This window comes from Mytilus trossulus, chromosome 8 (assembly GCF_036588685.1).
Source record: "Mytilus trossulus isolate FHL-02 chromosome 8, PNRI_Mtr1.1.1.hap1, whole genome shotgun sequence".
Taxonomy (NCBI): Eukaryota; Metazoa; Mollusca; class Bivalvia; order Mytilida; family Mytilidae; genus Mytilus; species Mytilus trossulus.
In genome coordinates, this window is record NC_086380.1 from 5907491 (window position 1) to 5921463 (window position 13973).

The following is a 13973-nucleotide window of genomic DNA, read 5'->3' on the forward strand; positions in this document are numbered from 1 at the left end:
TGAAATTTATAACGGTCCAAAGTAAACTACATATGGCTGACCTATTGCTATTAATGTACAATATATATATATTGAAATCAATTTGTATTTTCAAAACGATCGACAAAAGAAAAGTTTAACTCTTTTTAAAACTTTGCTTCATTGGTCTGTCTTCAATGTGTTTTCTCTCCTTCTTTCTTTCTCTCTTTCTTTCTTTCTTTCTTTCTTTCTCTCTTTCTTTCTTCGGAAATTGCTTTAAGTTGTAGGCATACACGTTTTCAAATTTGCTATGTGAATTGTGCTTATTTATAATACAAAACTAAGAATATTCGATTAAATTATATTGCAATTTTATAATTTTTTGAAGAAAATGCAAATGTGTTTAATTGTAAGAAAATGTCCTAAAAGCGCGCGTGCTGGGTTAAATTGACTCGCAGCAACTGCAGAAAAGATTACGAAGAACCGTTAAGACGTCGATTAGACAGGCAATCGAATTTGCATTAATGACAACCCGATGATGTTCAAACCCTTTTATTAACTGTGCGTGATAATATGCGTACAAAGACCTTTGATTTTAGAAAAAGAAAACATTTTTAAAATAGCTGTAGTGGTTATTTATCACAATTCAATCAAGATTGTAAATGAAGTATAATGATAGGGGGAATTAATGGTTAAACAATTCTCCAAATTGACGGACTAAATTTATCATCAGTAATGAACAGAGATATATGTTCGTTTGCATTTAATCTAAATTTCAAAATTAAAAGTGTCAACTGAAATTTTTTGAAGTCTTGATTGATAAATGCAGGTGACTACTTAATGATATATGTGTTTACATATAAATTTTAAAATGTATTTTTATATTCTTTGAGAAGACGATTTTTGTAAGGACGGCCAGGTCAGATTTGTAAACGTTTATACAAAGTTTGTAAAATCTGAAATTTTGCTGTTCAAGGTTATCAAATAACTACTATATATTGCTTAATTGTTTCTTATGTAAAGGGATAAAAAGCTTATTTGCCTTCTCTTGTCAATATATAAATTGTAAGTAATTTGTCATCAAAACTAACAAATTAACAGCAGACGACACGAACTGCACCATTGAGGTCGCTTTTCTAGTTTCGTCTTTGATATGTCAGATCAAATTAAACAATACATATTAAGGGCATTATGTTGACTTCTAAACATGGCATGACTTATAGAATTATCAATGAGTATAGTTAAAATTTAGTTCGATTATTTAGACGACTGCGGCCATTTTTCAAATACCATAGGGCGACCCTCGTGCAGCCTTGCGTTTAAACCCATCAAGAATTCACAAATATTTTCCCTATGTGCTAAATGAACAATCTTTCATATTTTATTGTCTGTCAAAAAGAAGAAAGAAGAATAGGCATAATTCCTTCGTAGGGAATATTCCGACACCTATTTTTCATGTTTATGAGTAGGGTGTATTTGGTTGTTAGACAGTTCTTTGTTTTACAGCCATAACCTCACGCAATGTCGTTTCACTTTTCTGAAATGTAATTCCGGGGAGGATCGCTATTCACAACACGTTGCCACCAGTCTCTAGAAACCGACATGCACATATGAATTGAAATATAAAATGTCTCACCGTCAAACTTTAGTGGTTCGTAATAGTGCTTAAGCTTGGTGTTTTTATTAAGAACGGTAAAATTTTAAATCTTCGGAATACGTGAAAGAGTCGCTATTTTAGCAGTAAAGTTCTGTTTATTTTTATTCAGATAAGGCTCTCGTTTATACATATTTTGAAATGGAATTTGTTGATTTAGAATATCATCGCCGCTGATAAACACGGATATAATGTTACTAATATTTTCAACAAAAATATACATATACCGTTTACATTGTTAACAGTAAAATAGCTAAAATAAATAAATCTTTACACTTAGAAGGTTAAATATGCAGAATTTCATATATTTTATTTACATCTTCACAATGGTAAACTAGATTTAGAATTTAAATTTAATTCAATATTCCAATGCAGGTGCTGGTACTATTGTCTAAATTTAAACAAATGTTTGACAATTAAAAAAAATAAAGTTCTTCACATCTTCGTAATACTTTATTTGTTTTGCTTTTGAGAATGTCATGTAGTACTTAAGAGCCGATAAAAATAAAAATCGCAACAAGTTTAATTTTTGAAAGATTGTTTGAATTTTCATTGTCTTAGAGTTTTATTGACAAAAAATCGGGTACACAAAACGAGTATATTGACATTTGAAGGGATATAGAACCCTATAATTGTTTGAACAACCGAAGACAGGTAATCCTAATATTTTGTACACACAACGTGTTGAAAAGACTTCTTTTTCAAGATTTAGCCTATACAACTTATCCCGGTTCTAAATTTCTATGTAAACTTGACTGTCTTATAAGTACCTCGTTCTTACTTTTAGTTTTCTCACTTAAGATGTCGACACAGATGTTTGGAGAGGGAATATAGAAAATATTCAAGTTTTATCAGGGATTTTAATATTTACATTTTTCGTTTTTTATACAAAAGGTTTTTAATAGGACACTAGGTGCTGTTTTCATCACTTTGTTTAACTAAATCTGCACCAAGTGACTGTAGTAAAATATATTTTTTACGCAAGCATCTCATTTGTCAATTAAAATTATGTTTAAATTTATTAATATGTCGCCTAACGTGGTGAGCATCACTCTAGGAAGTCTGAGTCTTAAAGGTCGGGGGAAAACAAAATAGTTTACGACAATAAACTTACTAACTTTTCAACGTTGGAACTACCAAAAACAAAAAGGTTTACGACAATTAATTTGGGTGGAACTAGCTCGCATAAATAAAACCAGAGATGGATTAAAATTCCAAAATCAAAAAGGTTTACGACAATAAACTTATAGCTATTTCAACGGTGGAACTACCTCGCATAAATAAAACCAGAGAAGTATGAAATTCCAAAATGTCTGAGTTAAAACAACAAGCAATGCTTGAAAACAAAACAGTTTACGACAATAAACTTTTAGCTATTTCAATGGCGGAACTACCTCCTATCAAAAACAGAGAATTAGTAAAATTCCAAACAGTCAGTGGAAAAAAAAAAGTTTCCAAAGCTTTTTCAACAGTGGAACTTACTCGCAATCATAAACCAGAGAAGAATTAAAATTCCAAAAGTCGGTGTTAAAGCTACAAGCAATGCTCTTTACTACATTTTATATGCCAGGAAAGTATCATACTATAATGTATACATACATATCTGATGTTTACATGTTTCTAACATATAAAAACAAAATGTTTCATGTCTGAACCGTTAGGTGATAGGGTTTTGACGCCTTATCACCTCGGCCCCCTATAGAGGAGAGCAGTTAATGAGATTTACATTGGTAGTATCTGTTTCAGAATGTACATTGATATAGCCTAATTATTGACAACTTACAAATGACCCAGAAGCTACAAATTTACATCGGTGACATTTGCTACTGTTGTTGACATTTGGATTTTATCTACAGTTCTAAAAATTCCAATGAATTTTAATCTTTAAAAATAAAATTGTTGTTACGTTTTCAGATTTTTGAGTAAATATTTATTTATTAATAATGCGATTAATACTATTTTTGATAGAAAACAATGAGCACAGACGGTCTACAGAATTTATTTAAGTAAATCAATCTCATCTATAAGGGTTATTCTTCAATTATGTACTCTTACAAAAAGACCCGAGGACTCCAGCGGTTTTAACATCAATTTCATATGAGATTTTTAACTATTGTGTCCGTCCAAAGAATTATTGTTTCGTTAGAAGTAAAATGTTGCTTTCCATTAAATTGAATGAAATGACAAGGATCATTTTGTTAACAGGAACATAATTTTAAAGTACTCAGTATACCCATATATATATAAAGTTTTTCGAGGATAATAACTCCATCTCAGGCATACCCCAATACTGAAATTATTGTAAGAAATTTAGCCATTCTGGAACTTTGGACGTTTTCTAATCTTGCATTAGAACATTTTAAAAGTAAATAAACAAATGTTACCTTGAAGTTTACTATTAATATAATCTTCTTTGCAGATAAATCTGTTTTCGTCCATAATATATAATTCTTCTCCTGTGGACAACTGTTTCCTACAGATCATACATGTAAAACACTTCAAGTGAAATACTTTATTTCTGGCGCGACGCACGAGGTCGTTTGGAGAGATACCTTGTGAACATCCGGCACATTTCGTTCCATATCGTCTGCAAAGAAAGAAAAAATTACATTTTTTTTTAAAACCTTCATTGAAAAATTATTCTTTAGATTTTGACCATGGAAACTTCTCAAAGATTTTAACCGCATAATTATTCATTCTTTGTTTTTATGTAAAGTTGTGTAGGCAATATTGTGGTCTTTTAGTCGATTTTCGTTTTGTTGCTTTCTCTTCGACATGTAAATTTCGATTGATATTTGGTATCCCCGATTTCTTTTTTCCAGTTACAGAATATTTAAAAACTATCAGAAATACTTTAAAAAAAACAACTTTTCTCTGTTAAATCAGGAGGTCATATTTTTATACAAAAAAAGGTTACACTAGTTAAACATGATAAAAACAAATTAAGCAATTTCATAACACTGACTGAAATGAAAGTTAACATTTCAAACATTTATCTTTATAAATCTCAATCTGTTCTAATTTCCTTTCAAGTTTTAAATAGCTTTTAATCATCAAATATATTTCGCTTGATCTGTTAAAGAAAATCAATTGCGTTTTTCTGAGCAAAGGAACTCTTTCATGAAATTGTTGAAATCATATAATAATTCTATTACTAATTCACTCAATAAATCACACCTTGGTTTAAATGTATAAATTTACACATTTTTTGTCTTATCAATAGAATTGTTTTTCAATTATTAATTTACTAAAATTTCAAGGGAATATACTCAATGCAGTTTTGTGGTTTATGAGTTATAAATTATTTGTTGTCTTCCACGCAAAATGTTTTTCCAGTATATTTTTCATAAAAGATTTTAAATTTTAATGACATTATTTGAAATCGTTGCTTTTAGAATCTGTTCACATTCGATAAAAAATTGATGCAAAATAGAATATTTGCTTTCATATAAAATTAAACATAAATACAAGCTCGAAACTGGTTTATTATCACGTCGTACTATTTACTTTTTAACAAACATTTTGATATGTTATAAATAATTTAATATTTAAACAATAAAATGCAGTTTCTAGCAGCCGATATTGATTACAATGTGGGATGAAGTACAAAAATTTGTAAAGATAAAGAACTCCTCCATTAATTATTTAATTTTAAGATATTGATAGTGTTAATTTTCTTGCGTTTTGAGTGCCTGTTAACGACCACTTATCTTTACAATCACTCAAACCTTTATGATAAACATGACAAAAATAATATTTTACTAAAGTAATAATAGCAATATTGGTTCATTGCCTTGGTAGAGTTGACCTTGAAAATAATGATTAAAAAAGTAAGTGCACAATTTATAATGACCCCTTTATATTTGAAACAAAATAATATATATAAATAAGTGAATTAATAAGAACTCTGAAATATGTATATATCATCTTGAATAAACTCACCTAAAGAAATCATTCCGACAAAATAATTTTCCGTCTCTTGAAAAACATTTATCTGTCAATGAAGATTTACAGTCTGAACACTGCACACATTTAGCATGCCAAGCTCTGTCCAAAACATTAAGTAAAAATCGGTCCAGAATCGGCCGCTCGCATCCGGCGCAGTGCACCATTGCCGATTTCCGTCCGACCGCCACAATGGAAGTAGAATGCATACAATCCAAAATAAAAGTTTTCCAACTTATAAACTAGAGGAAGTTTTTATTCCTCCAAATATACTAAAGATGATGTCAAAAGAATTATTCGGTTTATGAATCAATTTATAACATGTTCGATCCTCACGTTTAAAGGTAAAATAAATTTTAACTTTTTGTCCCAAATTCTGTTATAGTTGATTTTCTTATAAATAAAGTTGACTGTTTCGCGAACTATTCAAACTTGCATGATAATTGTTATTTTTTTTAACAAATAAGTTTCAACTTTCAGTATCACAAACTTCTTAGACCGTTAGATGGGTACGTACAAACATTTATTTCTCAACACCAGTCTGTAACATTATTTAGCGAAATAGTAAGGGGCGGGGCTTAGCTTTGATTTGGCCGTCAATCAAATCTGTCCGTTGCTGCCTGATCAATGGGATGTGCACAGAGGGTGTGAATTATGCCGTCAGCTATCGTTTCAAATGAAATATCATTTAAATATTAAATGTGAATTAAAATATAATTGTAACCTTTTGTAAGGAGGATCGTGACCCTTTTGGTGTAGAGGGTTACTGAAAAGCATATACGTTCTCCATTCTTTCTGTAAAAAAATCTATGAATCATAGAATACACTTTATTCATAAAATATTTACTTTTGTAAGAAATTAAATATGTATTTAAAACTCAGACAATCGTTCAAGCTTGTTAAATTGACATTGATAATAAAAATGTACATACATTCACGGATTGTGCCAAAGACATAATCCGCCATAGCTTTCAATATTTGCAAAAATTTTCACTTTGATTTAGCGTTAAATGTCACACGATATGTACGGGGATATTCTATAAGATTTTAAAGCATGTTTGCGTTGGAGCTGACAGTTTGTTGTGGTCTAGCACCATAAAGGAATTAAGGTCCGTTGTATTGTTATCTTGGCGTTATATGATATTTTATTACGGAGAATTAAATTCACTCTGTCTCAACATCTTTTGTAAAAAGGATACGATATTTTCTGTCGTCCTCTGAATATTTATAATTCCTATCAAATGTAGTCACCTTTGTTTTATTACTGTTCAGACAGTTAAAATAACAATAACTTTAAAATGTAGGAATATTCACGTTAATTTGACAAATTTACCAAATCATTTTTGAAATAGAAAAGTTACAAAATATACGAGAAAGAGAGAGAGAGAGAGGGGGAGAGAGCGAAAAAGAAAGAGAGAGAAAACAGGAGAGAAAAGAGAGAGAAAGAGAGAAAGAAAAACGAGAGAAAGAGAGAGAGAGAGGATTGAGACAACATCTTTGTCTCGATGTTCATTTTACGAAGTAATAAACTTTTAATATAAAATAAATCAAACTTACACGAGCCATGTTTCAAGTTTAAGAATTTAAGGACATTCCTTATAAATTAGTCTTCTACCTTAAAGTCATACCTTCACACATTATACCGCGGTTCTTTCTCTGTTTATATTATTGATTTATTTGATGCATTATATTTATTCAATATTTTATTCACTAAATAAAAATCAAGTAATTGTCGTTTAAAATATCATCCATAAATTATATATCATTTAGGACTATTAAATGCACATTTATGTTTTACTGTTTAAAATTCGAGATCAATTAAACCTGTAAAATTTCACATTTGAATTGAAATGAAGCCATCATCCAAGGCAATAAATCTACAATTAAAACACGATCATATACAAGATGGTGTTATATAAATTATGTTATTTTTATCGATTTTGAATAGAGAGTTTTATACTTTGGAATTTAGAGGAAACAATCGAAGAGTGTTCTGGTTGCCTTATCTGAAGTAAAGATTCTTTTTTATTGAAATAAGCAAACAAAATGTTTTCACCCAGCTACCCATTTAAAAAAAGGGGGAAAAGGAAAGAAAGAAAAAAAGAAAAGAATGCGTATAACCAACTGCAACCAGTGAAGACAATTTTATTGCTAAAAATCCAAACTTTAGCGAAAGTATTAGCTTGAGTTTATTCTTTTTGAATTAGGAACCATTCTGCAAATAATAATAGTAATAATAATTTCTACAAATAATAATAGTGATAATAATTATGATTAAAATAATAATAATAGTTTAAAAAAATAGATAATAATAATTATTATAAGCTTGATATATTGCATCATTTCCTATACATAGTTATTGCTCAAAAATGTCTGTAACTTATCACAGACATGTATCTACTATAATTTCATTTTGAAAATATTTTAGCATACAAGTGATATTTCGTTATTCGTAAGCACATACTATCTTTTTACCAATCTTTAGGGCATTTCCGCCCTGCCATGATTATTTTACAGAAAAAGTGTGAAAATGTATGTATATTGCCGAGAGATAATTTCACACAGAAGATGACAAATTTCTTCCATTATTTCCGAATTTAACCGTCACCTTAACACCTTCATTTACCTGTTAATTGAATTAAACAATTACCTATTGTGTATTAATTACCACGGAATTTCCCTTGTAGAGCAATTATAACGCGATAATCTTTTAATTTGTTTAAAGAGTATCCATTGATTTTTTCGCGGCGTTTTAGATGTCCTTCGTTAATCTGTTTTCCCTAAACAAACAGTCCGGAGAACGAGAGTAATTCCGTCGTCTACTTTGTCTACTACTTTTTCTTTCTTTTTTGAGTATTTTCACATGTACAAAAAATATTTTTATAGGAGTAGTGTTAGTTTTACAAATCGGATTTTTCCAATATTTTTTTGTTAAACATAATCCTATTATCGGTAACGATTTTATCATCTGTATTGATCTGTTTTTATAACTAATAGATTTGTTTATTTATTTCTTTTGTTAAATGAATAAGGTTTTATACTTAGAACTGTGTTTGTATTTTACTATTTACCGTAGAACTTGCATAGGAGAGGGGCGAAAGATACCAGAGGGACATTCAACCTAAAAAATCCATAATAAACTGACAACACCATAACATAGAAAACGGAGGAAAAAATCCAAAATAGACAAATAGATAAACAGACAAACGAAAGTACACAAAACACAACATAGAAAAATAAAGACTAAGCAACACGGTTCCCCACCAAAAACTGGGGTGATTACAGGTGCTCCTGAATGTAGAATGTTCGTATGCAGTAGATAATTATTCACAATTGGATGTTGGACATCCCAGTTGGAACAAATTGATCATCTTGACATGCACTGTTACTGATAATATACATAGAACATCCGCCCATCACTAATTACAATTTACTCCACTCGATTTAGATGATGAATTCTGCATATTATTTTCATTATATAATAGACATAACGTTGATCATGATGATAGCAATCTGATACATATAAAAAAAAAAAAGGAAACATAGAAAGCCGGACCGATACATAAAACTTGCATTTATTTTAAATCTATAGTTATTTGATATGAGCTGAATGCGAGACAAGATTTTCTACAACTAAATAGAAAGCAAAACAAATTCATATATACTTTCGAATGAATAAATAAATATCAAATATAAATAATTATGTATCTGAGTAAGCATGGAAAAACTTAAAACTTTGAAAAGATAAAAAAGGAAAAAAACATGTGGTCAACTTATTATCAAATTAGTTATTGGTGTCTAATTCAAATATTGCAATATTACCAAGTCATATATGGCATACACTGAACTGACAATATTTCGCAAACTACACAACATTTAAACTTTTAATTTCTTTTATAACATTTATAAACTCTAAAAGAAATATCAAAGACAATTGTAGACAATATCACTTAATAGCGCATATCCGTTACGGTTCATTGCAATTCGTTCTTGTCATTGTCACATAGCAGAGCAGCATATTTTGACATTAGTTTGGAAATACACTAATTTAAACCTTTAATTTCTTTTACAAAATTTATAAACTTTAAAAGAAATATCAAAGACAATTGAAGTCAATATCTCTTAATAGCGCCTATCCGTTACGGTTCATTGCAGTTCGTTCCTATCATTGTCACATAGCAGAGCAGCATCAAGCTAATTTGTAACCCACAGACAACGGTATCAGGTTTTGTTTTGATTCCAGTAAATCTGACTAGTACTGCCGGCCATTGTTGACTTGAACCTGACCAGGACCAGTAAATTAAGCTACACGTCTTTGTATGATGCAGTTTTCAAATTTCGACTTCCTCTGTATAATTGGTTACACTATCAAATTTGGTAAAATATCGATGGCTAACGACAATTTACGATGACTTGACCAGTCGTTACAGGCCCTACATCAACAATCTTAGCAGAATTGTTTGATTTTGAAAAAGTCCTAGACATCATAAATTTCACGTTGTGGTAAATTTATATATTATTTTAACCATAAAGCGTGCATGTTTAATCTTTCATTTCCGTTACTCTATATAAAAAATATTGCGCTGCATTCTAACTTTAGAATAAGACATAAGTATATTTCAAAATAGAAATGTTTTATTTACGACTTTCTATTTTCAGCAAAAAAGTACTTTCCATCTTCTGATTCTGACTCAAGTTGTTGGAAAATTGTAGTTAAAAGCAACAGTGACAATATACATATAAACTAACACATTAATAACGATGAACAAATAAGTTATAGATACATACATATTTTTGGGAATAATTCTAAATGTAAGTCATGAGAATTCATGAAGACCTATCTAGCAACATATACAAGAACCACAACACATCAAAGAAATAGCGATGTTATTGCTGTTCCTCCTTTTGACGTTGGTTTCATCTAACAATGAGCTGCTGAAGTCCAACAAAATCAGGACGGTCCATGCTTCGAATTATGCTGAACTTTTAAAATTTTATCAATGATCAATATAACGTAAAAAAAGTTATAAAATAATTTTAAAAAAATCAGTTAAATAAATAAGGATAGTAAATGTGTATACAGACAATTTCATTGCGGGTCATATATTTTAACAAATACGAATGAACTGCATTTAATATTCTGAAACCAAAATTTCACCAAAAAAAGTGCGATAAAACAGTGAAACAAGAGGAAATATAACATTGCTGTAAGAACTTTATTTCTATATAGATGGCACGTTAAAGTTAACACTTTAAAGGGTTCTAACACACTTTTCAAACTAAGTTAAAACTGTCTTATTTCTTACTCTAAAAGAAAATCGTTTTAATGACATGATTGTTGAAAGATAAATAAATGCTATATATAAATACAGACCAAAAATAACGCTGCATATTTTTCATGATCAACAGTTACCAAAAAAATGAATTAAAAGGACAAAATTTGAGAAAAATAGGACCATGCATGCACACATATAATTTTGGTGATTTTTGGGACTTTCCGTTTAATAAAGTCGCTGATCGATACGTTATAATTGCACATTTATTTCCTTTTAGAAATGAATTTTCCATGGTACATATATCGATTTCTATCTCAGGGGCATTTGATGCAACATCTCGGGGGAAACCGTCAAGTTTTTCACATTTTTAATTGTAAGCAATTTCTGGATGGACGGTTAGTATTGGTAAGTTTGAATGAGTTAATTTGGTATTATGTATGCATGACTGTCTATTCACAGTTTTTGAATAAACTTTGATTGGATTTATAATGCTTGTCAAGTTGTCACAGAACCTTGCGTAATCAAAAGATGACACTTGTTCGTCATTGTCCGTAGCTTCCGTTCGGTCATTTCCGTAAGGTAGACAAAACAAATAATTCAAAATAGAAAAAAAATGAAAGTCAAATAGAAACTTAAGATAAAATGCCAAAGGGTCTTTCAATTTAAAAAAAAATACCGATTAAATTTATTTGTGTTGGTTTACTATCGTAAACAGTAATTTTAGATTTAAGTGGCCATCTGCTATGTTGGTTGCGCAGTTGGAAGCCTCACCCCAAAGACTGACATTTTGATCCCGGGTAGCTGATGCGAAAAGTCCCCATGAAATGTCAGAGTAAATGGCCGACCCTTCACGGAATTTCATGCCACGATAATAAAATATGAATATCTAGTCAATTTTATAGATATTTCTGTCATTTAAATCATGCCAAAAATTAATTTTAAGTTAACATCTGAACATGGACTAGAAATTCGATACTGAATTAGCAAGACAGAGTACAGTTTATTCAAAATCCATTCATCTACGTGTTTTTTCTCTAAATCGTTTACTGACTGAAACTATTTATTCTTCGCTTTTCATTCAGTCTATAAGTGTATTCCTCTGAAATATTTTTTTAAAACGATTAAAATACATATATCAAGTAAGGATTATGACAGTTGTTATCTATTCATTTGATGTGTTTAGGTGTTTGATTTTTCAATTTGATAAGGGACTTTCATTATCGAAATTTCCTTGGAGTTCAGTTTTTTGCGATTTTACTTTTTAATAATTATTTAAGTTTTGTTAGGAAATGTTGGTAACACGTAGACCCCTTTAATGGTTTTTTTCTGATATTAGATAGCAAACTAAATAGTATATTAACTATTCAAATCACCTTCCAAGAGACAAGGGTAGTCCATTTAGACATTGTCACAAACTGTATTTCTTTGAGTTAAGTCTACTTTTCTGAAATATTTTTTAAAACTATTTAATAATTATTTGAGTTTTGTCAGGACATGTTGGTAACAGATAGACCACTTTAATGTTTTTTTCTGATATTAGATAGCAAACTGAATAATTTATTAACTATTCAAATCACCTTCCAAGATATTCGGGTAGTCCATTTAGACATTCTCACACATTTGATCACAGATTACAGATATCTTAATAATCACATTGTTTTGACTAAAATTGGTTTTTATTTTCACATTTCCTCATGTTAGATCTAACGGGACATGTCATTTGTCGTTACAAACTTAGATGATCTTGATAGAGATGTAACAAGACATATTGTCCCCTAGGGAACACTTATCGTTTACGGATTAATTTCGTAGTCAATTCAACCGTGCGACTCTGATTTTAGATTTGTGTTGACCACATGTCGTTAGTTTGTGCGAAAAGGGAAAATATACTCTCTCCCTGTAAAAAAGCCGTACACAAAAGTTTCCGAAAACGTGAATCTAATTATATCTTATTCTGGAAGATCCTGGGTTTATTTATATTTAGTTTCCTTTCAAGTCCACTATACATCTTCACAATTAAGTGTTAAGAATGAAATATTTGAGTAAATTTTAAACACTTCAATTTTATATTTGAATTTATGATATTTCTTTTTATGAAATCTGATATAAGCAATTTAAATCTGCACTCTTGGACCAGGCGTTATAGTTTGTTTATGGACATTAACTGTATACTATTAGGTCGCTTTTACAGTTTCTAAATTAATATACTGCCACGGTTCTGATTCGAATACAGCGCATGCAGTTTACCGGTTTCTTTTCATATAATCAAAATCTCTTTATTTTGTAGGATTTGAAATGTTTTAATTTAACATCCAGCGTCCAAAATCAGAGCCACATTAGCGCGGTACTATAAACCAAATTGAAGTTGCAAAAGAAAAAGTATATAAAAGTACATGTACAATTAGAAAAGGCAAAGAAAAGTTAAGTCCATATAAAAGCTTTCTTTTGTTTCTTCACTAGTGCGATTTACGTTTATTGTATGTATCCTGCAATTTGGAAGTGAAGTTGGAATGTAATTTAACCCACGAATCTTGGTTTCAAGTTATTGAAGGAACATTAAAATTGAGAAAGAAAATGGGAGAATTAACTATCGGAAACCCTTTACTCATACCAAAAACAACGCATTTTTTTGGACTTGGACAGCGGGGAGGACATCAGAATGAACTTTATTAATGACAGTTTTTTTATATTCCTTTTCGTTCATAATTATTTATACAAGAAGCCAGATACCAGCAGACGGTTTTTTTTACAACAGCGAATTATATATGTGCATGCAGGCTAGATTGGAAGAACAACAGTATATGCAAAGGGTTGTAGACACAATACAACACATTAATATAGAAGAAGAGACAACAACCCAGACTAAGAACGGTCAACAGCTGAAGGCCACCAATGGGTCTTCAATGCAGCGAATAAATACCGCACCTGGACGTGGTTCTCATCTGTTAATCATGAATTCTTTTATAACTGGTAGCCTATAAATCAGATCAAAAATAAAACGAGAATTTCACTTATTTTGAAATATACGATGAGCTATTTCAATAAAAATAACTTCAACACTGGATTAAAATAAGCATCAGGTATAACATTTAGGCAAAATTCGAGTTTACATGTTTTTCACAACGATACCAAATCAGTTA

General features: G+C 30.2%; 1 protein-coding gene across 1 annotated transcript in view; it reads right to left on the reverse strand.

Moving 5' to 3' along the window:
* Positions 1-6096, reverse strand: part of LOC134728179 (LIM/homeobox protein Lhx1-like) — a 29380-nt gene extending 23284 nt beyond the window's left edge. Inside the window, exons 1-2 of the mRNA XM_063592672.1 lie at positions 5555-6096; positions 3997-4199 (exon numbers count right to left, since the gene is read on the reverse strand). Of these exons, the coding sequence (XP_063448742.1) occupies positions 3997-4199; positions 5555-5766 (415 nt within the window). The 5' untranslated portion in view covers positions 5767-6096. The remainder of the gene's footprint in view (positions 1-3996; positions 4200-5554) is intronic.
* Between the last annotated feature and the right edge of the window lie 7877 nt (positions 6097-13973).